Source organism: Epinephelus moara, chromosome 8 (assembly GCF_006386435.1).
Source record: "Epinephelus moara isolate mb chromosome 8, YSFRI_EMoa_1.0, whole genome shotgun sequence".
Lineage (NCBI taxonomy): Eukaryota > Metazoa > Chordata > Actinopteri > Perciformes > Serranidae > Epinephelus > Epinephelus moara.
Genome location: NC_065513.1, coordinates 15736670 through 15764651, shown reverse-complemented (window position 1 = coordinate 15764651; position 27982 = coordinate 15736670). Strand labels below are relative to the sequence as shown.

Below are 27982 nucleotides of genomic sequence, written 5' to 3'. Positions count from 1 at the left end.
AAATGTCAAATAGCCTGCCACAATTAAGACATATTCATTACAAGAGCCCACAGGTCCCCCACACCCTGCTGAGATGTTAAACACCTCCAGTTAACATTTTGATGATTATCTCATGTCTAAAGCGACTACACACCTTCAACTGTCGTCCCTATAATATTGTTAATACTACTTGTGGTGCTTGACTGTAAACTTTAGTGACTTTATGTTTTTTTTGTTTTTTTTACTAAAACAGAATTTTAATCTCTATAATTAATATTTTTATACATATAAAAGTTATTATTTGACCATATAATGGGTTAATAGTGTTTTGCAAACCCCTATAATTACATGCATGTGAAGTAATCTGGTGTCATGAGCTTTTTTTTTTATTTGCACTGTATATCAATACTGCCATCTGCTGATAAGGTCAAATACTGACGCAGCCACCTCATGTGGAGTAAATACCCCATCATGTCAGCACCTAACCTGTGGGTGGCAGTACTGATATAAATATTATCTCCTCCACTCCCCTTGTGGTGGATCTTTAGAAAAAAATGTATTTATAATCAGTGGTGTAGGAAATACTCAGATCTTTTATTCCAAAAAAACAAATGAAAGTAATGAGAGAAATACTCTGTTACAAGTAAAAGTTCTGCAATCAAAAGTTTTCTCAAGCAAAAGTACAAAAGTAAGAGCATTACAATCTACTTTAAGCACCAATAGTAAAAGTACTCATTAGGCAGAACGGCCCATTTCAGAATAATGTCATATTATTATTGGATTAATTATTGCGTGTTGATGCAATTAATATTTATATCACATGAAAATAACATGCAGCTGGCAAAGCTGGGACTCATTTAAGTTATTTTACATGTTGCCATGTAGCTTAATCAATAATTATACATCATAATTTATTTGTATTTTGTATTAACAATCTGAATCCGCAAAATAAAGTTATCAAATAAATGCAGTGAGTGAAGAGTACAATATCTCCTTCTGAATTGTAGTGAAGTAGAAGTAAACAGTGGCATAAAATGAAATACTTAAGCAAAGTACAAGTACCTCAAAATTGTAGTTAAGTACAGTACTTGAGTAAATGTACCTAGTTACTTTCCCCCACTGTACATACAATGATAGATACAAGTTTTATTTCTCTAGTAGAGCTCTCTTTACCTTTACAAGTTCAGGTCAGTTGAGTACAGTGGGTGTGAGTACAATAGGAGGATGTCAGCCTCACATACAGCAGCATCTGTGTTTGAATCTGGCCTAAATATTTAGTCTCCTTTTGCTTCCACGTGTGCTATTCAAATACATGTAAATAATGCAGCTGTGAAAGTCAGGTCCTATCCTTCCACTGAATACCAAGAGTCACAAAGAGCTCTGCAAACATGCATTGTTTTACTCTGTGAAATGTATACAGAGATATGCCCAGGTATATGTGAAGGAAATGTGCAATGAAGGGCAGGAGGAGCTTTACATCCTCCAGTTTGAGCAGGTGTCATAAACACTAGGCAGCATTTTGTGGACACGTGGATGGCTGATATATTTCGTGTGTGTGTGTGTGTGTGTGTGTGTGTGTGTGTGTGTGTACAGCTGGTTGAATCACTTCAACGAATGGCCATAGGGCATGAAAAAGTGTAACTGTAATTGCAACTTTTCAACCCAGTGATTATCATAACCGCAGCCCTACAATATGTTATGCTGTAGCATGTCTAGTACTTTTTTTCTCATGGCAACATCTGAGGGCTGACGTAATGTAATCTGATAGGTTGATTCTAGTCAGATGATTTCTTGTTGCTAAACTGGTGGATCCAGATTTTCAGGGTCAGAGAGTTCACATTGTTACACTTGATAAGAGAGATCGTTGGGAACACGATGCAAGTGGTATCTCCCAGGTTACAATGTGAGAGCTGAATTTTAACATATCATGTTGTGATAAATGACGTTGAATGTTGGCAACTGAATCTAACTGACACTTGAAAAATGTCACTTGCATTCAGTGGCGCCCTCAGAAAACTGTCATAGGGGTGGCCACATGGGGCTTCTCAAAATCTTGAGTTGGCACACCAAAACAAAAAGCCATAACTGAATTTCAGGAATTCCATTATGCTGTTGAAGTATTTCTTTGGTTTCTTGATTTACAGATAGTCCCAGACTACTAACTGATTAGTATCTAATCTGATGTTCATACACTAATACCAGTACAGTTAACATTTGGTTCTTTATTAATTTATGTATGAACATGTTAGGTGATTCATTGCTCTTAAAACAGTCTGATGGTCCTTTTCTTAAAAAAAAGACACATGCAGCTTTAATTTAAAGCAGCACATTGATTGTAGGGAGCAAAACATTTACTAAGAACAAGCCCACTCAAGTTTAGCTGAGACCCATGGGTACCCATAGAGCCCATTTCTCTTCAGATATCTTGAGGAGCAAGTTCAAGGGACACATTAGTTCCCTAACTAAACTTCAGATGAAGTTTGGAGCATTATTTAAGCCTACCCCCTTTCCCAACAAGCTGGTATCAGTGAAAGCCTTAGGTTGTCTTGTTTGACAAGAAACCATTACCTTCATGCTAGCTGAAAACATTGAGTATATCACAGCCCCTTAAAGACATTAATGTTAGCCTCCAGGTATTTTGGGTGGGGGGCAGCAATTGCATCGGGGGGGCCATGCCCTTCCCTTGGGGGCACCACTGCTTGCATTTGTTAGTTTCAGTTGCAGTATCAGTATCAAACTTCAACTTGAATTCAGATCAGTTAGTCTATAATTAAAATTTAAAGACAAGCACAGTTTATTTAATCCAAATATAAAGGTCTTTGTTTTTTAAACTGTAGAAGCCATTTCCATTTCCAGTAAGAACGGGCACCTTCTTAACTCAACACTACATGTACCGACTAATCCTATTGTTCTTAGTGAAACATCAATACACACGTTTACACAAAAGAGAGGTGTGATAAGTAGACAGTCCTGCCTTAAGCAAGCAAACAGATAGTATGTTTGAATGCATGCACAGAAAGGTGATAGCTCCTGTGTGTTGTGTAAGGCAGCTGGAGAGGCAGTATGGTAACTACTGAGAATTAAGTTTGTAGAGGATAGATAAAAAAAAAACATAAAATAAATGAATAAATAACATATAGGCCTAAGTTCTCCTGGGCTGCACTACGACACATCACCGCCATTAACAGCACAGCCCTGTAATGTCAGCCCTTGGCCTTTAGGTGGCAGTAGATCACACCGCCGTGTTTTCCCTCTGCAGAAGAAGAGCAGGCTTGTTTGTACACGGAAGCAAGAACAGGACCTCCAACCTGTCGACCTGCATTTGTCAACGCGGATTGTGGCGTAGGAGAGACAGCTTAAAAGAGATTTGGTTTGTCTTTTTAATTGCTGTGCGGACACAATGAGGACGGCTTTCCTGGTGCTCACGATATTTCTGTGTGTCTGCTCGGTCAGAGGTGAGTGTTTCGTGTCGTTTTACTGTTCATAGATGCCTGAGAATATTCAGCTTAATGTCAGGGAAATGTTGGCGTCCCCCACAATCCGACCAGCCAATTCAGATGGCTCTCGCCGTTGCAATATTACGTAAGTATCACCGGGAGAAGATGTGGTAATCAGACAGGTCAGTGTCGGTTTAATAAAAGAAGTATAGCCTACATCTTCCTGTGATTTAAAGCAGTGAGTCTCAAGCTGTTTCATGTTAAGGGCCCCTGAATTAAAGCACACTAAGTCACGGGCCACCCATTTGAGAATATTTCGTTTCAGGGACCTCCATCTGAAAAGAAAATGGTTGTTCGATAAGATTAATGACAAAAAATTAAGTTTTCATCCACAGTTGAGAGGATAACGGTGGTGGAAGTGAAACATATGATCAGAATACTCACTCTTATGACACATATTCACACTGAGCTCACTTATATGGTGACTTAAATTGTGAAAGTAAAATATTCACCATTATTATGGGACCCCCTAAAGCTCCCTCAAGGACCCCGGGATGAGAACCACTGGTTTAAACTGTACCTAAAAACCAAGTAGGCTTTACTTTTGTGTATTAATATGTTACCTGAAAAAGAAAAACAGAAAGTATTGACTGCAAATGAATTAAGTTGAATAATTTATTTGATTTACTTAAAGTTTCTGTCACCAAACTGCATTCACAAAACCAGATATCACTTTACAAAATAGACACAAAAAAACCCCAGCCACTGATATTTGCACTGGCTGGGATGTAAGCGATGCATCCGGGGATTAGAGTACTTTGGCCGACACACCCCACTCCCTCATCTACTTGTTTTTGGACCCTGCTGCCAAGTTTCCATTAAGTGCAGTACACACAACAGGCTACATACAGCAGCTTAATTACACACCCAGACAACTACTTCTCTTATCCTGAACCCTCACCTGGTTTACCACAGGTTTTTAATGTGTCATTTAGTTTGTGGAAATTGTAGTAAACACAACTTAAGTTACGATTAAGTATGAGTGCATTAGAAACTAAAAAAATAAAGCTTTTAAAACTGTAATTAGACACAGGACCCCTAAAAAAGACATGGAAACAACCCCCTTAGTTGATATTTTACTACTGAAAACAAATTTAAATGTCAAATTATTGAGACTAAAAGACATGCAGTAACTCCAGGACCTATTGGGGCCCACAGGATCCTTCTCTGCTGTGCCTGGAATACGATACAGCCACAAGAAAGTGTACAAATCTTGCGTATGGGACACCATGTGCCATATGAGTTAAACCGTGTCATTCACTGTCATGCTCAATAAACGCTTAAAGAAGTATTTCACTGCGAAAAGATGTTTTTTTTCATGAAGCTGTCTGTGGAGTAGAGAGACGTGATTACTACGTGACCAGAGAGAACACAGAAAAAGGGTTGTGGCATTTGCTTTTGCTCAAGAGATAGAAAACTTACTACTACCAGAATGCACTGTTTTATACTAAATTATTGTCATTTCTTCTTGTTCAGTCTGTACACCAAACTAGTTCTTATATTTTCAAGATGGTTTCCAGAGCACAGAGTCCGCTTCCTCGATTTCAATGATCTGTTATGTATTTTATGCCTTTTTACCAAGCGGCAACCTCCAGGCCTGAAAAATAAACCAACATGGAAGTGCCAGAAGCTGTTCTTTGAATGACCACTGGAAGCTCTAGACCCATGTTAAAACGCCCAAATTCTTTACAGCAGAAAGAAGCATGTTTACGGCCTGGTTCAAAAAACAGTTTTGGTCTCTGGCTAATTTCCCCCTGCATCCATTATTTTTACAGTCTGTGTTTTCTTGCAGCATATAATCTAATCATCTAATAAAATCTTCTCGGCTTATTTAATCAACTGGGGGAAGCTCACAAGAAGAAGAAGACGGGACAATACTAACACGGCGGGACAGAACATACAAGTAGTGGAAACTAATAATAAATGTTTGCAGTGGAAACAAAGAAGGAAAAGAAATGGGGGCCGACCAACAGATACGTCTAGGTCACACATGCAGAATTCAAAGATTGACATTGGCAGCATTCATTAGCATTTACTGTTACTGTTACTTCTCTGTTTGATCTGTTGTTGTTACCATGCCTTGTGTTCTGCTATTAAAAGTCTAAACTTTTTTGTTGTTTATTGTCTTATTTACAGGGCCTCCATCACCACAACCTCTGGGGCCCAACCTGACCACAACCAATAACAAGCAAAGCGCTGCAGACCGGCAAGGTAGCGATGACAATTCACCAGCAGGATCCACCAAAGTTGGGGAGAGCCAAGATGAAGGTGGTGCTAATGGAGCGGACAGCAAGCCTAAAGAAGAGAAAACTGCTATAACACCTACAAAAAATCCATCAGATGACAAAATACAAGATAAGACCAACCCACCAGCTGGTGTCAACAAGACAAATCAGGAGAAACATCAAGACAGTAACGCAGGAGACCAAAATGTGCAAAATAAGCAAGGGCAAGAAAACACACCAAGTAAGCAAAGTCAACAAAACGAAACGACAAGTGTGCTGGGAAAATCCACTGACATAAACAAGGGTCAGCAGCCCGCTGGCACACTGCCAAAAGTACAACCTAAGACCACCATAGAGTCAGGAGGGAAAGACAATAAGACAGAAGGAAACGGTACCGAGGTGGGCAAGTCAGAAGTAGATAAAGCTGGGGGAAAACCACATGTAGACCCCAGTGAAGATGAAAACAAAGCAAAGGACAGCAACAACAAAACAGCAACAGGAGAGGCAGACAATGAGAAAAAAGCACCAGGAGAGGCCAACGATGAGAAAAAAGCACCAGGAGGGGACGACAATGAGAAAAAAGCACCAGGAGAGGACGACAATGAGAAAAAAGCACCAGGAGAGGCCAACGATGAGAAAAAAGCACCAGGAGAGGACGACGATGATGAGCCAATACTAGAAGAGACCGACGATGAGAATAGAACGGGAGAGGACAATGATGAGGATGGTAATGAGGAAAATGCTAAAGGAGGGGACATCAAGAAGAATAAGCCAGGAGTAGAAGACACCAAAAATAAAGGAGGAAAAAAACAGTATAACCCATTCGCTGTAAAGGATGAGGCAGAGAGCAGCCATTTCTTCGCCTACCTTGTCACCACAGCTGTGCTTGTAGCAGTGCTTTACATCACTTACCACAACAAGCGCAAGGTACTTGGCTTTTTGCCCTTACTCAGACCTCTTTTAAGCATACTGTGTGTTTCCACTGACCTAGATCTGAGGTGCAAATGTTCTATTGTGTGTCAACCATTTTGGTCCGTGCGTTCTTGTTGCAACAAAATGGAGACGGAAATGGAATTATTTTTAGCTAGATCTGTTGCAGACTGTTGCTTTATAATTAGTCAGGTTTTCACTTTATGCAGTGGAATAACTGAGTTAAAACTATGACACTCTGTGTCATACACTGAATATAATTAATTACAACTGAATATTTGGTACATGTGGTCAGCTTGTGACTTGCAGATACATTTTTGTGTCCAAATAAGCACTTGACAAGCAGAGATGTTCCTAACGACTGAGTTCCTTGACATTTAAGCATAAGTTTAAACTTAAGACCAGTCGACGAGCCTAAAAGTAAGAAAACATTTAGAAAACAGTCGTAATTGAGCACAACTTAATCCATTAGTTTAAACATTTTCCGAAAAAATATTGCGTATAAGAACCATTTGAAATTGTTAATCACATTTTCCAGCAACCACATTGTATTTTAAATGTAGCTAAAATGTGCGGCACTTTGCACTGGGCATTATGAACATTGCTCATTATCCTACAAAACATGACAACAACTCACTGAGTAAAAGTTAACAAATACAATCTATTGAAAACAATATTCTTTAGGACAATAAATCTTTAGGAAATGTGATTATTAGAATGGCTTTTTCATTGTGTGAATGCAAATTGCTTAAAATAATAATAATTTGAATAATAAAGTTAACTGAAGACTATTCCTGGTGCCAACTGGTGAGGGTAGCAACGTTTAATCGAGTAGTCGACTAACTGCGCTCATCCCTAATGACAACAGAGAGAGCGACATTAAAGGAATAGTCTGACATTTTAGGAAAACGAGCTTCATGCAACAGGCTAACTTAGCTGAAAACTTATTTTCTCTCCTTTTCCCCAGATTATTGCCTTTCTTTTGGAAGGAAAGAAATCCAGATCCACTCGTCGACCCAAATCCACAGACTACCAGAAGCTGGAACAGCATGTAAGTTGTTATGAGGAAATACACCCCCCCCACACACACACACACACACACACACAGCCCTTTAAAACGGAAATACAGTATCATGAAATACATTGTGATGTTTGAATTCTCTCCATTTTCTTTCAGATGTAATCTCAACTCATCCTTTTGAAGCCATTGCCTCGAGCAGCTGAATACACTGGGGGTTGCGTGTTAGATATTTTCCTGGTGCACTCTGCATTGATTTCACCCTTCGTCAGACGGACATTCTTCTATTTTGTACCTTTAGATGCTTATCGTATGACTATGCAGATGACACTGTTGCCTTATCGAGGGAATTAGTGAAATGCAGTGAAGGAAAAATAAGCATGCTGTTTTTGCACTCGTGTCGTTATTCCACTTTTATGGCAATCTTGTAATTTGACCTGACCAAGGTCCTGACTCAGGATATTTAAGTAGCAAATGAGAAAAATATTAGCTTGTTTGGATTCCGGACTTGTTCCTACAGTGCGTTAGTGATTGCACTGTGCACTGAAGAAGCCATCTGAATCTTTGTAAAATACTGGCTTTGTACAATTTCTTTGAGGTCGTTTGAAATGTCTTTAAGATAAAATGTATCAAGAGTTGAGATGTACAGAGGTTTCACAGTGGGATTTGTGCTCATGTTCATAAGCCTGTGGTGTTGGCCGGATGAATGTAGCAACATTTATTTTCCAAAGGAGATGCTGGCACAGTGCTCACACATAGTAACTGCTTAAATGCTGAGGCTTTAACATAGTAAGTCTGTGCTTAAGCAGTAGTTTTGGAAAATGTGCTGTGTTGCTTTCTTGCTGAGTCAGAGGAGAAGATCGATACCACTCTTAAATACATCCTGTGAATATAACATTACAGCCACAGCTAGCTGCCAGTAAGCTTAGCCTTGCCTAAGGATTGGAAATGAGGGGGAACAGGTAGCCTTAGCAAGACTGCAAATAACCACACCCTTAAGATACAACTTAATAATTGCATGACATTTTAATGATGTCAGGGTGTTGGCTGCACATGTAAATGCATCTTAATTAAAGCGAATGTCATGCAAAGAGAATCTGCGAGGTGTGACTCAGAAAAATGTTGCCAATCTGGAAACCACCAGTCTGGTCACTGTATGGCTCCCCAACACCTCTGTGACATCCTCTTTTGGTTGAACTTCTCTCTCGCACCACTTGTTGCTCTGCTTTTAAACCACGGTCTGAAATGTTAACATGAAAACTGTTTTGCAAAAGGAAGTTGGCCAAGAGCTGCACTGCTTTGACTGTTCGGAGTGGACTGTCTGTGTCTGGGGATAGGTTGACCACTAATACATCAGATTAAATCTTCCCTCTAGAGTAGAAATGTGTGTTTATGTTCAGATGTGACAAGACTTGTGCCAAATTGTGAACAGTCTTACTGTGATTCAATGTGTGATTCTTGTATTGTGCCTGTTTCCTAAATTAAAACTATATTTGTACTAGGCGGTGGTCATTATATACTGTATGGAAAGCCCCTGAAAAGGAAAAGAAATATAACCCAAGTTTTTCTTGGGAAGAATCAAAGTCCACATCATGTCCCAAAATATATATTTTTATTGTTAAATCTGCAAAGAAAACAGCATTTTTAAAAAAATATATAATTTGCTCTGGAAACTTAGAAAACACCATGAGTCACTTTTTCATACAGTGTGACAGTTAGCATGACATTAGCATGTTTTCAAGATGTTTACTAAATATGTAGCTAAATGACTACGTAGCTATTTATTTCAGCTTATTAGGAATGGCTGTCCATGAAAACATCCTGCTGTCCTTCAGGCTTTGCACAAATATGTGTCTGCTGAACCGACTGAGATGAGTATTGATTCTAAAATAAAAGCTTTTTGTACTTTCTAGCCTCAAATGAGTCGGATTCCTTGACTGCCTTCACTGTCACAGCTTGTTTAGTGATTCAGGGCCGGTCATATAGTCGGTGGTAAAAGAAGAACTCAGATCATTAAAGGAATACTTTACCCAAAAAATGACCACATGTGGGTCGATTAATCATGCTGTGTTACTTTAAATTCATGAAGAAGACACTGTTTTTCACACATGCCTCTACAGAAAACGGCAAACATACTGATTGATTGGGAGCCGATTAACATCCATTTGCAATCTCTCACAGAACTTCTGCAGTATAATCTAAGTCTCATTTATCCAGCTGTATGCTCAGTACTTCCCAAACATGCAAATTTGCAGAAACAATTTAAAACTGAACTGAAACTTATTTATGCTCTCTTTAAAGCCAGACTGCAATATGAAGTCTCTGGCATTCCTGATCTGTCGTAATGTAATAAGCATGCATAAGCTCAGGGGGCTTGTTTACCATTTTACGTGATCATTGCCATCACCCTGAATGTCCCGCTGAACCCTGTTCAAACTCTCAAACTAAATGGAATTAAGGCACAAGACGTTGAATATGTGTTGAAAACCAAAAACATGATTCTGAGTCCGGTGCAGCCCTAGATTATACCGCAAGAATTGTGCGATGGATGTTTTGATACAGTCTCTCTGTTGTTCACATGGAATGAATATGTTAAAATGTGCTCTGTGGAGGCATGCCAGAAAAACAAAAGTTTTCTTAACAAATTCAAGGCAACACAGCATGACAGTGGGTTTTATAAATGGTTATTTTGTGGGTGAAGTATTCCTTTAAGTAAAAATATCAATACAACAAAAACCCTACACAGTATTATCAACAAAATTTAAAGTAAAAGCATTTGTTATGCAGAAAAATGGCAACATAGCTGATCATTACATATTTATATTATAGTTAATAGTTTATACTGATGCAACAGCTCTAGTTTATCTACTCTGAAAACAGTCGGATGAGTCAAGTGGCTCCACACCTGGGGGTCAGACGCCTTCAAAGGGTCCCATACATCCCAATTTAATCTCAGATGGGCTGGACCAAAAAAATCATCGCACTTTAACCTGTAAGTACCGTCAGCTCCGATATTTTCCTTTTTTTTGTGTAAAGAACTGCAAGTACATTCTGTAGATGTTCTTACAAAACAGATGAACAGCCTGAGATGTCATAGGAAAAATAAGCACAATTTTAACAGTATGTCTCAAGTTTTCCACATTCAGTCGGTCTACCTCTCACTGTCATTACATGTGCAATTATCCACACATTTCCTGATACTGACTCTTTTGAACTGAAGCTGCTGGTTGACAATATTTTGCACAATGTTCAATATCTTTAAACATGCTCAGAGGGAAGTATTTATTGTTATATCAGAGAATTGTACCCTGGTCAGGGTGGAAAAGTATTTGAGGCAGAATTTTACATGAAGAAGGCAACATACTGTTTAACATGCTCCTGAAACCTGGCACCTCTTAGTCTAGTCATACAGTGGATTATTGGACACTGTAGATGGTTGTTTCAACCTAAACTCAGAAATGTGACCAGCAGCTTGTATGTAAGGGGCCACAAGCTGAAAAGCATGGGAGTCTTGATCTACAACTTGTAACTATAGCTGCCAGATAAATGTAATGTAGCAGTGTTATAACTCATCCTGGAGCACACTATGCTTTTGTTTCTTTACATGACTAAACAGCATTTTTTCACTGTAGGAATGCAACACAGAATACAATATATTATTGTCCATACATTTATCCATTGCTCAGTATTGCCCCCACAGAGCCGTGCAGGGGCCTCTTCACAGTGGGATCATGTTCCTGCTCTCCTCTTCATAAATGTCTGGCACCTCTCCCATGAAGGACGACACCATTCGGACAGATGTGCATCCACGAAGCTCCATCTCATACCGGATGAGCTGCTTCCAGAAGCCATTATTCGGCCTCACCACGGGTCGACTGTTCCTAACCCACCCGTGGGCCTCCAGGAGAGTCACTCCGCGGTGCTTCATCAGGTAGGCCATGCACAGGGAGGCGGAGCGGCTCACACCTGCATTGCAGTGCACCAGTGTGCGGCCTCCGCGCTCTGCAGTGAGCTCTACTTTATCCGCCACCTCGTCAAAGTGCTCACCGAGAGGAGACATCGGGGAGTCAGACAGCGGGATGTGGATGTACTCTACCCCGGGAGGAGGAGGACGGCTGCGGCTCTTGGTCTCAGTGACGTTGATGATGCAGGTTATGTTGCACCGAGTCAGCTGAGAGGAGTCACTGGCTGCTCTGCCATTACTGAGATACAGGTGGTCGGTGACTCGGCACAGGCCTGACAGACCTGCGAGACCCGACGGATGCATACACGGCGAGAAATGTACCACTGCAACAGAAATGTATTACCAAAATGATGCAAGTTGCACACAGCCCAGTTCAGTTCAGTTAAGCCACAGCGGGAAACTGTAAGGCAACTCAAAGTGGCCAAACTTGTGTGAGCGCACACGCTGTCGACCCCTGCTGGGTGGTGGTTTTCATGAGGGAGAAAATGCACACAGTTCCTTTCATTTTCTTACTTATTATCATAAGTTAATAGTAATAATAATAGTAATAACAACAACAACAACAATAATAATAATAAATTATCTTTGTATTATATAAAGATCTACTTTACATTTTTAGTTGTTTAGTGTGACATGTTTTACTGAAATTATTTCCCAATTTATTCCTTTCATTTTTTTATTGTTTTTGCTTAAATTCTATTTTATGTGAGGCACTGTAGCAAATTTGATTGAAGTATTTTGTAAATAGACTTTGGTATTATTATCATTCAAACAATTTTATTAAAAACAAATATCAAAAAATGAAAAAAATATGTAGATAACTAAATAAGTGCGTTACTTAGCAGAGTGTCTGTCATGTTTATCTCAGCCTGTTTATTTATCATTATATCTTGCTTTTTTTCTTTAAATCAATCAATCAATCACTCAGGTGCAATATCAGTATTGTTAAACTGTGTACTATCTGTACTTCCATCAGTCAATAATGTAAAATTGACCACTCAGTTCACTTATTTGACATGCTTATATATTGCGTTGCATTTTATTTTTTTTTATACTGATGCTTCCTATGTTGCAAATTTCCCCATGTCGGATGAAAAAAGGATTATGTTATCTTATCTTAATGAGAGCATGCTGACTCATTGCAGGGGACAAGCAGTCATTTTTAGTAATAGTATATCCACCTATCAGTCAAAACTGCCATTGGAATATATATGAGATTACACCCACTTCCTCCTCAGTAACCTTCCTGCCTACCCATAGTACATCCACCTCAGGGAGGCAATATATTTACCTGCTGAAAATTATGTAAAACAGCTTCAGTGTTTGGGACACAGCACAAGATTAAAAATCTGGATGCCTCCATCAACCCATTTGATTTTAAAATGTGTTAAATGGGAAATTTTTGTGTAATGATTTTAGATAAAAGGTAACACGGGAGGATTTATCCTCTGGAGTGAGCATGCATTTTGTAATTGTAATTCAGAGCAGTAGTTTTTGAGATATTTTGCACAAAGGGACAAACTGACATCAGAATCGTTTAGGGTATCTTATCCTTATCCAAAACTAACGACCAACAACATCTAAAAGTAGCCATTTTAAGGTATTTCATGTTTATGTATTTTCATAGCATCAAAATATTATGTAGTTGTGATAACTTGCTTAAATACAAATGAGACCATGGGTGAGATGAGACATGTTACTTGACATGAAATCAATCCACATCTATTCTGATAACCAAGTAATAGGTTGTCATTTTTTAAGTTATATGTCAAATATTCTTTGTGTTCCAGCTTCTCCAGTGTTGCGTTTTATATCATTAACCTATAACACAGAAAAATAGAATCCCTGTTTTCACTTGACAGGTGACAGGTGACAGGTGACAGGTGACAGGTGGAGGCGGCAGCTGCAGGCTGCTGTCAGAGGCTCTGACAGTTGGAGGGTTTGCCAAGCTGTCTGCCAGAATCTGCAGGTGGAGGTTGCTGGCAGAGGCTTTAGGTGCACGTCTGGCAACAGCTGTCTGCCAGACTATGCAGATGGAGACAGCAGCTGGGGTTGGTTGGAGGTCTGGCTGCAGGTGTCTGCCAGAATCTGCAGGTGGAGGCAGCAGCTGTGGGTTGCTGACAGAGGCTGTAGATGGAGGTCTGGTGAACCTGTTTGCCAGAATCTGCAGGTGGAGGCAGTAGCTACAGGTTGCTGGCCGAGGCTGTAAATGGATAGGCTGAGCTGCCTGCTAAAATCTGCGGGTGGAGGGGGCAGTTACAGGTCGCTGGTAGAGGCTTTAGGTGCAGGTCTGGCCACAGCTGTCTGCCAGAATCTGCAAGTGGATGTTGCGACTGCAGGTTCCTGGCAGAGGCTGTAGATGGAGGTCTGGCGAACCTGTTTGCCAGAGTCTGCAGGTGGAGGCAGTGGCTGCAGGTTGCTGGCAGACGCTTTGGATGGAGGTTTGGACAAGCTTTCTGCCAGACAAGTGGAGGTGGCAGTTCTCACACCTCTGGAAATACCTGTTGGAGAAGAAGATGATGTAAACTGAATGTAAACAGAGAGGTGGCTTTAATTTATCAGCCCAGGTATGCTGTAGTTACACAGTTATGATTGTCTATCTTACCTGAAAGGTTATATTTATGAGTGCATCTCTGGTCCCTGGTCAGCTAAGGTCTTCACATGGCAAAAGAGCAGGTTGCTGGATGATGCTGTAGATAAAGATTTGCCCGCATTTCTCTGCCAGAATTTGCAGGTGAAGGCGGAAGCTGCTGTTTGCTGACAGAGGCTGTAGATGGAGGAGCTAAGCTGTCTGCCAGACTCAGCAAGTGGAGGTGGCGCCTCTCACACAGCATGTGGAAAAACCTGTTAGAAGAAGAAGATGATGTAAACTGAATGTAAACAGAGAGGTGGTTTTAATTTATCAGCCCAGGTATGCTATAATTACACAGTTATGATTGTCTATCTTACCTGAAAGGTTATATTTATGAGTGCATCTCTGCTCTTTGGTCCCTGGTGCATCTCTGCTCCCTGGTCAGCTAAGGTCTTCACATGGCAAAAGAGCAGGTTGCTGGATGATGCTGTAGATAAAGAATTGGCCGCATTTCTCTGCCAGAATCTGCAGGTGAAGTCGGCAGCTGCGGGTTGCTGACAGATGCTCTAGTTGGAGGTTTTGCCAAGCTGTCTGCCAGAAGCTGCAAGTGGAGGTTGCAGGTTGCTGGCAGAGGCTTTAGGTGCAGGTCTGGCCACAGCTGTCTTCCAGACTCTGCAGGTCGAGGCAGCAGCTGGGGTTGCTGGAGGGTGCTGTAGATGGAGGTCTGGCCAACCAGTCTGCCAGAATCTGAAGGTGGAGGCGGCAGGTGCAGGTTGCTTTCAGACGCCCTAGTTGGGGGTTTGGCTGCAGTTCGGACTCAGCAAGTGGAGGTGGCAGCTCTCACACGTCTGGAAATACCTTTACCAGAATCTGAAGCTGGAGGAGGCAGTCCCTGGTCAGCTAAGGTCTTCACATGGCAAAAGGACAGGTTCCTGGAAGCAGTGTAGGTTGCTGGATGATGTTGTAGATGCAGAACTGGCTACTTTTCTCTGCCAGAATCTACAGGTGGAGGCAGCAGCTGCAGGTTGCTGGCAGAGGCTTGAGGTGCAGGTCTGGCCACAGCTGTCAGCCAGAATATGCAGGTGGAGGTTGCGGTTGCAGGTTGCTGGCAGAGGCTGTAGATGGAGGAGCAAAGCTGTCTGCCAGACTCAGCAAGTGGAGGTGGCGCCTCTCACACAGCATGTGGAAAAACCTGTTAGAAGACGAAGATGATGTAAACTGAATGTAAACAGAGAAGTGGCTTTAATTTATCAGCCCAGGTATGCTATAGTTACACAGTTATGATTGTTTATCTTACCTGAAAGGTTATATTTATGAGTGCATCTCTGCTCTTTGATCCCTGGTGCATCTCTGGTCCCTGGTCAGCTAAGGTCTTCACATGGCAAAAGAGCAGGTTGCTGGATGATGCTGTCGATAAAGAATTGACCACATTTCTCTGCAGGTGGAGGCGGCACTTGCTGGTTGCTGGCAAAGGCTGTAGCTGGAGGAGCTGAGATGTCTGCCAGAATCTGCAGGTGGAGGTGGTGGCTGCAGGTTGCTGGCAGAGGCCCAGGTTACAGGTTTGGCTAAGCTGTCTGCCAGAATGTGCAGATGGAGGTGGCCCCTGCAGGTTCCTGACAGAGGCTGTAGATGGAGGAGCTGAGTTGTCTGCCAGAATGTGCAGGTGGAGGCGGTACTTGCAGGTTGCTGGCAGAGGCTTTAGGTGCAGGTCTGGCCACAGCTGTCAGCCAGAATATGCAGGTGGAGGTTGCGGTTGCAGACTGCTGGCAGAGGCTGTAGATGGAGGAGCAAAGCTGTCTGCCAGACTCAGCAAGTGGAGGTGGCGCCTCTCACACAGCATGTGGGAATACCTGTTAGAAGAAGAAGATGATGTAAACTGAATGTAAACAGAGAGGTGGCTTTAATTTATCAGCCCAGGTATGCTGTAGTTACACAGTTATGATTGTCTATCTTGCCTGAAAGGTTATATTTATGAGCACATGTCTGGTTTCTGGTTCCTGGTCAGTTAAGGTCTCCACATGGCAAAAGGACAGGTTGCTGGCAGTGGTGTAGGTTGCTGGATGATGCTGTAGATGGACAATTGGCCAAATTTCTCTGCCAGAATCTGCAGGTTGAGGCGGCGGCTGCAGGTTCCTGACAGAGGCTGTAGATGTAGGAGCTGAGCTGTCTGCCAGACTCAGCAGTTGGAGGAGGCGGCTGTAGGTTGCTGGAAGAGGCTTTGTTCGAGGCTTGGTCACAACTGTCTGTCTGAATCTACAGGTGGAGGCAATGGCTGCAGGTCACTGACAGAGGCTGTAGATGGAGGTGCTGAGCAGTCTGCCAGAATATACAGGTGGAGGCGGCAGCTGAATGTTGCTGGCAGAAGCTCAAGGTGGAGGTTGACAGAGGTGCAGATGAAACATTGGACTTCAGCACTTTGAGATGGCGGAGTTGATGGAAACTGCTGGTGGAGGTTGTATTTTGAGCATTTTTTCACAGCTGTTTGCTGCCTGCAGGTGGAGGGTCAGGCAGCAGATGGCTGTTGTAATATTAACCCAGAGTTTATTATTTTTACTATTTTTATTATGTTTACTATTTTTTAAAAGTGACTGTAAGAAGCTAACCGTGTAGGGTGGAGCAGGACACTTTACAGTAAGGAGATGGAGGTTGCTGGTAGACATTGTTGATGGAGGTTTGAGTAAAGAACATGCAATTCAAATAAATCTCACTAAATCTAAATAAATGTGATAAAAAATCATCACAGTTTGTTTCAGTGAGAAAAACGTGGAAAAAAAATCAACAGCAAAATTTGCCCAACACAATCAAGTTGTTGGACGGAAGCGCTTACCTGAAGACTCACCTTAAGGTTCGGCTGACCTCTTGCCCCACCTGCTGCCAGCCTGGTTCCTCATCTGAACAGGTTATGTACCCACCTTGGCTTAGGGCCCCTTGGCAACGACTTTGGCTTACCTGGAGCTTTAGGGGGGCCGGCTTCCACAGGCTTACCTGGTGCTGGAGGTGGGTCACAGGGGCTCACCTCAGGATCACGGCCATGTGGAACAGCGTCCTCGTCTTGGTGTGGGATCACCTCACTGGTCCACGTGTCGCCCTGGTCCGTCTGAAGATAACAACAAATACAGCCGTCAGACTACTGCTCCACATCATGTTAACAACTTCAATTTGGATCCATTTTTTTATCTGCATGTTAGACAACAGACAAGATCAGATTTAGATCAAAATACAGTGTCTTACAGTATCTCCCAGCAGACTGGGCGTATCTGAGTCCCCGGGTGCGGAGCCAGCTGGTGAGCCACTGGGGAAGGTCGGTGCTGGAACCGGGACTGGAACAAGGAGGCTGGCCCACTGGTCTTCCTCGTCCATCTAAGGGTCACAACAAATAAAGCTGTCAGACTACTGCTCCACATCATGTAAACAACTTAAGTTTGGCTCCATTGCTTCAGTTTCTAACACTATATGTTGTGACTGTGCACCAACAACAGATTTAACTTTTATCTTAATGTTGGACAATAGACTAGATCATTTTATTACAATGCAATGTTCTGCTGGGAGACCTTTGGTCATGACATTCATGTGGATGCCATCGCTGTGGGCTAAGTAACCGCCCCTGACGGCAACAGTACTCCCTGATGGCAGTGGCCCCCCAGCAGAAAAATGCACCATGCCACACCACACCACAAAAACTGCTCAGGAATGGCCTGAGGAACTTGACAAAAAACTCAAGCTGTTGACCTGACCTCCAAATCTCCCACACCCTAATCTGATTGAGCATCTTGGGAAGTGCTGGTACCCCACCTCACAACTGACAGGTCTCAAATGATCCAAAGCTAGCACCCCGGTGCCAGACACCACAGGACACCCTCCAGAGGTTATGTATCCATGCCTTGACAGGTCAGAGACAAATCCGATCCAGGGAGGTGACATCAGAGCTTCCCTGTGTAAAGTTAAACTCAAGTCAACTCAGTAAAGAAGGTAATTAGTGGATGTTCAACTGGATTCAATAATCAAAGCAGACCATCATCATAATGTAAGCCAGAACTTAAGTTGCTTGCTAAAACACCTGTGAGCATATGAGCCTGTACAAAGGCTGCGTTTTAGCCATGATCCCATCATCCCATCGTTTACTGGTAGGTTTGTTACTTGTTGTACTGACCCCAGATAAAACAGATTTTAACAAGAGATCATACCACATCTTCACTACTGCAAGTCACTCAATAAAATCACATCTTTTATTGTCTATTTTCTGTTGTCATTCACATGTATGTATGAAAACCTTTTGCCACCCGGATCTGCCACTGCTAACACAACCTTAATCGAACTGAGTCTTTTTGCTTTGTAATTGTCAACTGACCCTTAATGTGAAATACTTCCATGGTGTCAGAAATAATATTCATGCGGATGTGCAGATAAAATGAAGTGATATGTGACGAAGACTCTTGCAGCAACTTTCAGGTCAGAGGTCAGATAAATTATAATAATTTGTCTATTTAATGTTGTTCTGCTTTCTGTTATTTTATTGCTGCTTTACATTTAAAGTAGCCAACAGTGCAAACTGGTTCAGTTCACTTGAATAAATACAGAATACAACTGCTTTTAAAAACTATTTTCAATGTCCTGTTTCCTCACTGTTACAAAGATTTGATTTGTATTTCAGTATGTTGTTAAATCTCCTGTATCTTGATACTTTTATTTTTATGTTTCATTCGTGTGACAATAGTAGCCTGTGAATAACTCTGTGATTGCCATCCCCATACAAGATATCCGAAAATCTCATGAATATAGCAGCCATTCCTCTAGCACCACCCTCAGGCCCAAAAAGTGCAATGTACAAATTTCTGAACTATTTCATACTCACCTGATAAGTAAACCCTTCCTTTAACTAGAGCCTGTCCTCAAAGGCCTAGCTGTTTTGCCCAAGTGGTAAAGATCTAAAAATGTTTTTTCATCCATCTTTTTTGTTTTCACACTAGCATCACAGTCTGATTATGTGATGCATGTTCAAAGTTTTAAATCTTATCAGCACAAACGTTCTTTCTGTTAATCAGAAATGGATTTATTATGGTCATGATTATTATCATTGCTTTAATTTTTAAATATATTTTACTTAGGCCTATTTATATAGATACTTTTCACCATTAAACAGACATGAAAAAACAATTACATACAATATATGTCACAGGAATATCAATAAAGAAAGTCACAATAAAATGCTAAAATTAAGTGTATAGATTGCAGTATGAACAATCAGGCATGACACTTGAACTGAAATAATTAAATCATTAATTTAACCATGTAATTTAATTGTAAATTCATCACATTGTGTATTCTTGTGCTGTTTAAATAAATGAGACACAGAAAAAGACAATAAACATGCTGTGTATGTGGAGAAATAATTAAGTATAACCTGCATATAAAGCATTAGTTATGTTACAGTAGTATGTCTCTTTAAGTGAAATGATAGCAGAGTACTGTAGTGTCTTTTGGTTTGAGGTGCTTGCTGTGTACTAGCTGCTGGTGCCTGCAGGCAGTCCTCGGTTGCCCAGGAAACACAGATGGTGGATGAAGGGCGCGCATACAAAAGACCATAAACCTGTGGCAGCAGCTGGAGACCGAGACCACTGATTAATTCAGGTCTGTGCAGCCCCGCTTTAGTCAAAGACGTCTCTGTTCTCTCTAATACCTCCCATCCATTTTCTTTGTCCTGGGGCTTCCGTCTTCCACTTTATCCTGTTTTCCCTGGACTGGTCTGCCGTCAGTGCGCAGCTGTTGTTGGCACTCCCACATCTGCTTGTCTCGGATCGGCAGCCATGTAGACGACGCTCTGCCGCGGCTCGTGTTAGTGCGTAGCGTGTAGGTCCAGGGGGCGAGCAGCCTTTTACTGCGGGCTAATCACTGCACACACACGGCGTGAATTTGCAGGGTCGGCAGCATGGAAGAAGAAGGAGAGGAAGAAGAAAAAGAAGAAAGAGAAGAAGTGATGTTTTCGCACCGTCTGATACTGCGGGACAGGTGCATGTGAACCTGGAGATCACTGGTAGGAATAAAAGACCATATTCTTCCTATTATTCTCTTCTCATTTTATATTCAACGCCTTTATTGCGCTAATCAAACTGGTCAAATCGGATTCATCTGCTGTTAAATTAGATAAACATGGACTCACTGAATTTCCTGCAGAGGAGGGCCTAGTCTGTCTTTCCTCAACCTGACATCCTTGCAGAATTTATGAATATTAAAACATGCTTATTTATAGAAAAGCTATTCCTGGTGAGCACATGACAGATTAGACTTAATATGTGTTAAATATCGGGCAATATGTTGCTGTAAGCAGTGTTAGCCTACATCACCAGATAGACAATAAAGCATCAGCTGTCTTTTTTTTTTTTTCTTTTTTTTTTTTTGCTGCTGGGACAACAGAAATGTCAGACAAATTCATAATCCAAGCCTTAGCTGTGGTAAAGTTCTGTGTATATCTTTAGTTATTAGTTAAATATAAGGCAAAGTACGTCATTAAATTAAAAAATGTAGTCCCAAAACATACTGAATCATCCACTGTAACATCTATTCTAGATATGATCAGCTGTATGCTTTTATTTTTTAGGTTACCTTATGGTTGGGGGATTCATCTACAGAGCTGCAGGCACGTCACCAGTCAGGAAACTGGGAGGATCCAAATGGGAACCAACAGCAGTACAGGTTATGTGTACAGGCTGGATTATATTTATCACAAATCATGACGGAGGGTAGTTTTTTAATAGTACACAACATCAAATAGATAATTTAGCAGTATTACTCAGTCAGTTAGATAACATGTCTTTTAGCAGTGGGTGTATTTCAATGTAATTTGTGTGAGACTAAATAAAAACAGCAAGGGGAAACAATGAAACGAAAGCACAAGTAATCCCTGGTGTATCTTTGGAGGACAGTTGGGTTGCGTCCCACTTTTCTGCTGCTTTGTCTTGTGTGTTCCTCTCCAGTTACACTGATGAACAAAGCAGAACCGGGGCTCGCGCTGGACCTCACGAGCTGCACGGCTCCACCGCCCTCCGCTGTGCTGCCTCACAGACTGGTACAGGAGCTGTCGGTAGATTTACTCCTCTGTGACTTTTATCCCCCCTCATATTCACTTTACACTCCACCCTGTGACTTGTTATATAGGTCTAGATGAATATAAACTGCAGAGCCAATTTTTACAGACTCCTATCTTGCCTTTTGCCCACATACAGGATGTGTCCCTGCGTACGTGTGTGTGTGTGTGTGTGTGTGTGTTAAGTCTCTGTGCCGGCTGAGAGTGCAGATAAATGGGGAGCAGACAGAACATGGGAGATTAGTTATGTGTTAAATCGCTGCCATATTTTCCACTATATGCTGCTACCCTTTTCCAGGATTATGGTTAAGAGGGGAGATAAACCAATCTAAAAGTGGAAACCATGACCAAATCAGATTTAGCATGATCAGCTTTTCAGATTCGTTATTCAACATTATGCAGGATTATGCTGCAAGAACATATTTGCATGTTTGACAAAAAAAAAATCTAAAAATAAGTTAAAGAGTCCAAGAGAAAATTACATCATCATCCACTTCTGTATTTCCTCCTTTCTTTTCAAAGAGCTGTCGTGTCCTTTCACCTGCAGTGATCGATGCATGCTGCCACCACTGCCGTCCTGTACCTTCAGAAGGAGAGGATCCATGTCCAAGTGTTCCCCCACCAGGAGATGACTTCTGCTGCCTCTGTGTATCAGTGAAAAGGGCTTTGAAGAGTTCAAAATGCCACCACCGCTTTGTAGTCAGTGTCAGCATGATCAGATTTAACAGGAAGGTATTTCACGGGTGGTGTTCTGAGTCCAAAATAATCTGCTGCAGTGTTCTCTCCTGTTTCTCTCAAATGTGCGTAATTTCTGAGCTGTAACACTGATATAGCCTCATCCACCCCCACTCTCATGTTTTTTTTTTTTTGGTTTTTTTTTGGGGCTGATCACAAACACAGACACTGCAGCCATCAAACAACCCGCTCATGCTTGTTTTCTTCAGCCGCCTTGTGCAGTGACCTCCTCGCTCCATTACCTTGGCCACTCTAACACTGCGGCCACTTCTCCCCACATAAGACACTTTAAATGCATCATAAGTGGTGTTTTAACATGTGTTAACTTCTCAGCAAAGCGAGTCTGTATCCATGCCAGATCCAGAACTGGAAAGCTTTAATGTTTCAAGCCTGTAATGTTTTTAAAAAAAAAATCTGCTTCAGTGTGTGACTAGTTTTCTCACATTATGACAATGTGTAATTCTCACAGTATGTTCTTTGTTTGTCTTGAAACATCTTAATTTGGGTGTGAAACCAGCTACTTTTTACAGTACACTCTGTGTATTTTTACTGTAGCGTGTGGGCGTGTGTGTGTCTGCGTGAGTGCATGTGTTTGTGTGCATGTGCTCTATTTGTGTGCGTGTTTTTTCTTGTACGTGTGCATGTGTCCGTCTGATAAAACACATTTGTAATGGGCCTGAAGCTACTAGCTGCTTTTCAGTGGTTTTCTCATTGCTGCACAGATTTGACAAAAAAAAAATGCCTGAGTCTCTTCTTTCAGCACACTGGATGTACCAGACAAAGGATAAAAACCTTATTTACAAATGATTCTTAGCATTTGTTACGAGCCTCATTGAAGTACCAGTTAGGTGGGGGTTCTTGTGATTTAGATAATCACAAGAATGTCGCTGGAAATTAATGGTGTGTAGTTTTCTAAATGGTGCCTGCTGGCGTTAATTAAACTGTCCTGATGCCTACAGCCCCATCATCTGATACTTCAGCAAATTACAGCAAATGCTAATAATTATGTGCAAATAGCTTTTTACCCAGGTCTGGATTCTACTAACTGTATCTCACTAATATCTAACAATACTAATGTCTGCTAACAGTCGGATGATTACTAACCCGTACTCTGAATGCTGATGGCTGGCCTTGTTCTTTCTAACCCACTGACTAACCCTCTGCTTTATGCCCGCAGTCCGACGCACACACACTCCTCTCTCATGATCCTGCAATCCTTCTTCAAGAAATCACAGACTAAGATGAATTATTAAAGGCGAAAATCAATGAAAGCAGATAAAGTGAGCAAGTCAAGAAGGGTTTCAGGACTTGGGAAGGGAAATGTTATTAACCACTAGATGAAACGATGAGCAGAAAGAGCTGCTGATATCAAACTGGGTTGACCACATACTTCAGAAGAAGGCTTGCAAAACCAATTATGATCTGATCCTAAATATTATCAAAGCACAGTGTTGCACTTCACAGGCTAAATTCACATCTTCAGAGGCCGTCTTTCTGTCTCTACCTGTGTGCTGTGTGGTCAACCCTTGCAGGTGAGTGCCTGGCTTGTTGTCACCACAGGCCACACAAACCTCAATTCCACTACTAACTTATTTTGGTGTTGATACTAACAGTGGTGAGGCTGTAAAGGCCCACCTGTTGCTCTTACTAACATCTGTGTTCTTTCTGACTGAAACATCCTGATGTCTGTAATCAAATTATTCCGTCTCTTTCTTAGTCTTTAATTAAATCAGAGCATGCCTTGTGGTACTAGTGATGTTTATAAAATTACATTACATGGAAGCTTTTATCCAAAGCATCTTCTAGTGCCACGAGTGTATGCTTTTTAGCAATCGGAACTAAGCACTAACCGTGTCATTGACATGTTTGATAGAAATCCTGATAAGCAAGCTAGACAAGTTTTGTTCGCTCAACAAGCTACTAACATCGCCTAAAGTTGAATTAACAGGTACTAACCAAAGAGCTTTTATTAGCTCTCTGCAAACTAACAAACTAACCTACTAATAAACTAATAATCTAACAAAAACTAACTAAAATCACTAACTTTGTGCTGAGTGAAGCACCCTGATTTGGAGGAGTGGCATCACTTATTAAGTACTAACAGAATTCTTAAGAGTCACTGATTGAATGTGCCTGTTCATGTGTGTGTGTAAGAGAGAGAAAGAGCACAGGAGATTGTGAGTGTGTGTGTTTGTTCTTCAAACAATAATTTAAAGGAGTACTTCACCCCCTAAAGGATCATTTGTATATCAATTACTCACCCCATGTTAGGTTGAATTTGTGAAGGAAACTTTGTTTTTCTTACATGCCTCCATGTAGAACAAAGAGTCCAATAATAGAGAATAATCTTGATGAATTGAAGTCATAGGGGGCCACGCTTGCCCAGGTGCACTACTCTTTTGTGTGTGGGACTGTTTTAAATGTTTTGGCTAAAATGCATATGTTTGGGAAGTTCTGAGTATATGACTCGATAAATTGGATCATACTGCCTAAGTTGTGTAAGAGTCAGTTGACGGATGATTTGATATAGTTTGCTGTTGTTAAATGCCGGCCCCTTTAACTCCAATTTATTGAGAATTTCTCAGTTTTTGGATTCTTCGTTCACCTTGGAGCCATGCAAGAAAAACAAATTTTTCTTCATGAATTTAACAAAACACAGGATGAGTAATTGATTTACAAATGATCACTTAGGGGATGAAGTGCTCCTTTAACATACCAATGGAGATTATGTTCTTTAGAACAGTGTTAGCCAAATGTATCCACAATTGCTCTTCCATTGGAGCACCAGGATACTTATACAACACACCTTTAGCTTCTAAAACAATACACTGTGTGGAAGTATCATGCATGGAAAGAAAAATAAATTCAGTGTCCATAACTATTTTTGTAATTTATTGCCAATTGACCAGCTGTCTTTATGACATACTTTTGTAATAAATGTTTTTCACATATCAAACAAACAAACACGTTTTTGTTGTATTGTCTCCTTTCTCAACGAATGACATAAAAAAAACTGCAACTTACAGCGTCTAATCCATGAGCTCCCCATCCAGGCAAGCATTCAAACTGTCCAAGACAACATAAGGAACAGCACAGTCCTGTCCACGGACATGATTTCTGAACTCAGCCAGGAAATTACAAGGTATTTTATTTCTATGGTGTTATGGAGTGTATTTTATTGATTGCTATAATCATGCTGAATCATGATTTCTGTTGCAGCATGCCCAGCTTTTGCAGAGTGCCGAGGTATCAATTTTATGTGACAAAAGTTTTTCGGAAACCTTTGTAACTAATTAATAATGGAGATTATATTTCAAGGTTTGTTTTTTACCTTTAAAGCTGGATTTTTGACATTTATTTGAGATGTTTTGTTTGTAGGTGATACTATTTGATCACCATGCGCCACCTCTGAATAACTGTAATACATATAAACCCTCTTGGGACATGTAGCCACACATCAATGGGATATTTTCTAGATTGTTATGCATGCAGTATAACAGCAGAGGGCAGCAACTCATCAGGTTAGAGTATTGGATGGTTTTTGGTGCAGTATAAGCTCCTCCACCAGTTCATATTCCTCTGCTTATATTTGCAGCTACTGGACAAATGTTTGAGACGCTGCAATGATTTCATACTATTAACAGTGTACTTGGATGATACACTGTGTGTATTTGCTGAAACTAATTGCTGAATTGAAACTATGCATTTCGGAATCACTTTAAACCCATATTTATCATGAAGTGTTTTTTTAAGATTTGCAATGGGTGTCTTTCAACTTTAAAAGATCGTTTGGACACACCGGTTTGTTGGTGTCAGTGGTGAGATTTGTAACATCAGCATGTGTAAATGTGTCTTTCCTTGTAAAATGAGCACAGTACATTCTGTAAGGGTCTCAACTTTAAGGGACTGAATTAATTATAAACACTTTTCACCTTAAACAGAAGTCATAACTTTGTAGACATGCACAGTTTTATTCCTGGATTGAAGCAATGTATTGTTTCCTGTTACATGTGTGTGATTTCTCTGATACACTGTCTGGCAGGTGTTTGTGATGCAGCTGTTGTCAGAATACTTTTCCTTTGCATGCTGTGGAAATCAGAAATTTTCATAGTGCAGATTGAATTTCACTAATTTCACTCCACTCCATACCATCTTGGTCGAGATACAAAGGTCAAAGGTCATCCCATCTGTATTTTGAGAGATTACAAGCTATGCAGACAGCAGCAGTGTCCAATGACGTCAGCAATATGGACAGCCAAGACTAATGTGACCAATTTATTTATCTATTTAAAACAACTAATTCTGGCTGTTTTTACTCCAACTATATGTCATACAGGTTTATGTGTGTGTGACACAGACAGAGAGAAAGACTGAGGGCTCGTGTTGCACACTGAAACCCACACACACGGACACACACCTCAGTGGACCTTCATTCCACCGTCGTCCTCTGACAGAGGGGGGCTCTGCTCTGCCCCCCATTTGAGCCCGATGTGATCCAGATGACAGGGGTTCCAGAGGTAGGAGCAGCGGGGCCCAGGGTCTTCATGGGTCAGCTGTAATTCACCACAGAGCTCAGAAAGCAGAGTCTCACCACACAAAACCCCTCACAGAACAGTGAGGCTCCACTTAAAGTCTTGAATATCACACAAACTCCAGTTCAAAGGCAGGTATGTCGGGATGAAAAACATTAATCGGCTTAATGATGTTCTTTAGTGAATGGTTACTTTAGCCAGACTTTGAAAACACACTAATGCTCTAGTTTACAGGGACTTGGATGCCACAGAGGCATTTGTGGCCCAGAGAGAGAGCAAGCGAGAGAAAGCAGTGGAGAAGAAACAGTGTGGGCTGGCAAGAAATAATTCCACAATTATCTCATCGTTGCAGAATTTCTGGAGATTTTACCGACTATGTATTTCCGTTTTACTCTTTCCTAAAAAAAGAATGAGGAATGTCTGTGCACAGTGCAGATGTGTCTGTGTTTATGTGTGTGATCCAGAAGCAGCTCCCTGTAACCAGAGCCTCCATCACAGGGAGGATGTCTGCTGAAATAACAGCTCGCTGCCTCCAACGGAATTTGTCTGTAAGCTGTAAAAGATGGCGAGGGAGAAGGAGAAGAAAAAGTGAGCCTGAGAAGTATTTCTCTCTGCGGCGCTGTAATCAGCAGCGCTCGGCCCTGTGGAGTTTAAAATAGTAAATCCGCTCAAAGACAGTTCAAGAGCTGCATAGAGATTGTTCTTACTGCAGGTATGTGTGTTTGTATGTGTGTGTCTGCCTTTAGTTTGAATGAAGACGTGTGAATTTGGTTCTTATGTAGATAGTCTCACAACCAGACAATCAGAGATCTCCGCCTTCTGATAAGCAAAGCGTCTAAAGACTGACTTGTGAGTCTATTATGTAGAGGGTTTCTAGTTTCAGGGTATAAGTCTTATTAAGGCCTGCTCTACATTCACACTTGTTAAATGTGTCACAAGCTTGAACACCCCAAACTGTACATAAATGTTTGGCAAAACCTGTGTTAATTAGTGGTGAGATCACTTAATCCTAATATACTGGAGATGCACCAGACAAATTATACAAACTCATCCTTGCAAAATGCACCATCACAAACTCACTGAAACAACCCCCCATAAGTGTTTAAATCTGTCTCATTGCCAGAGTTGCATTTCGCAAACATGCACTTTACTTTAAGCTGTAAAGCATGTCTTGTAAAAACCAGCAGGAAAGAAACTTGTGACTTTGTTGCAGAATGTGAAGCGACAAAAGTAGGCACCTAATTTGAAAAATTGAACATAGGGGAAATATTATCCAAATGCTAACAGTCGGTCTGTAGTAGGGTAGCACTGCAGTTCACCTTAATGTGTTCATCAGTGAGTGCTCATCAAAGTCAAGAAAAGAAGAAGAAGAAGAAGAAGAAGAAGAAGAAGAAGAAGAAGGTAAAATTAGTAAATTTGCACATACATATTCTTTTATTGTTTATTTAT

The 27982-nt window shown here is 41.1% G+C and overlaps 2 protein-coding genes and 1 long non-coding RNA gene across 8 annotated transcripts; 2 read left to right on the top strand and 1 right to left on the bottom strand.

Moving 5' to 3' along the window:
* Positions 1 to 3250: 3250 nt before the first annotated feature.
* tgoln2 (trans-golgi network protein 2) lies at positions 3251 to 9150 on the top strand. Its single transcript, XM_050051406.1, has 4 exons — positions 3251 to 3434; positions 5613 to 6628; positions 7599 to 7682; positions 7809 to 9150. The coding sequence occupies exons 1-4, from the start codon at positions 3380 to 3382 to the stop codon at positions 7812 to 7814; spliced, it is 1161 nt and encodes a 386-aa protein (XP_049907363.1). The 5' UTR covers positions 3251 to 3379; the 3' UTR covers positions 7815 to 9150.
* A 149-nt stretch (positions 9151 to 9299) lies between these two features.
* zgc:153044 (uncharacterized protein LOC751678 homolog) lies at positions 9300 to 12026 on the bottom strand. The gene has a single exon (XM_050051413.1). It carries the CDS (start codon positions 11914 to 11916, stop codon positions 11368 to 11370), a length of 549 nt encoding a protein of 182 aa, XP_049907370.1. The 5' UTR covers positions 11917 to 12026; the 3' UTR covers positions 9300 to 11367.
* Positions 12027 to 19667: 7641 nt separating this feature from the next.
* Positions 19668 to 24965, top strand: LOC126394540 (uncharacterized). Of its 6 annotated transcripts, none has more exons than XR_007570373.1 (3): positions 19668 to 20216; positions 20781 to 21248; positions 21789 to 24965. It is a non-coding gene; the product is annotated as an uncharacterized LOC126394540 (long non-coding RNA). The 6 variants fall into 6 exon arrangements; XR_007570374.1 differs by having other exon boundaries at positions 20781 to 21259; positions 21814 to 24965; XR_007570372.1 differs by having other exon boundaries at positions 20781 to 21259.
* Positions 24966 to 27982: the final 3017 nt, after the last annotated feature.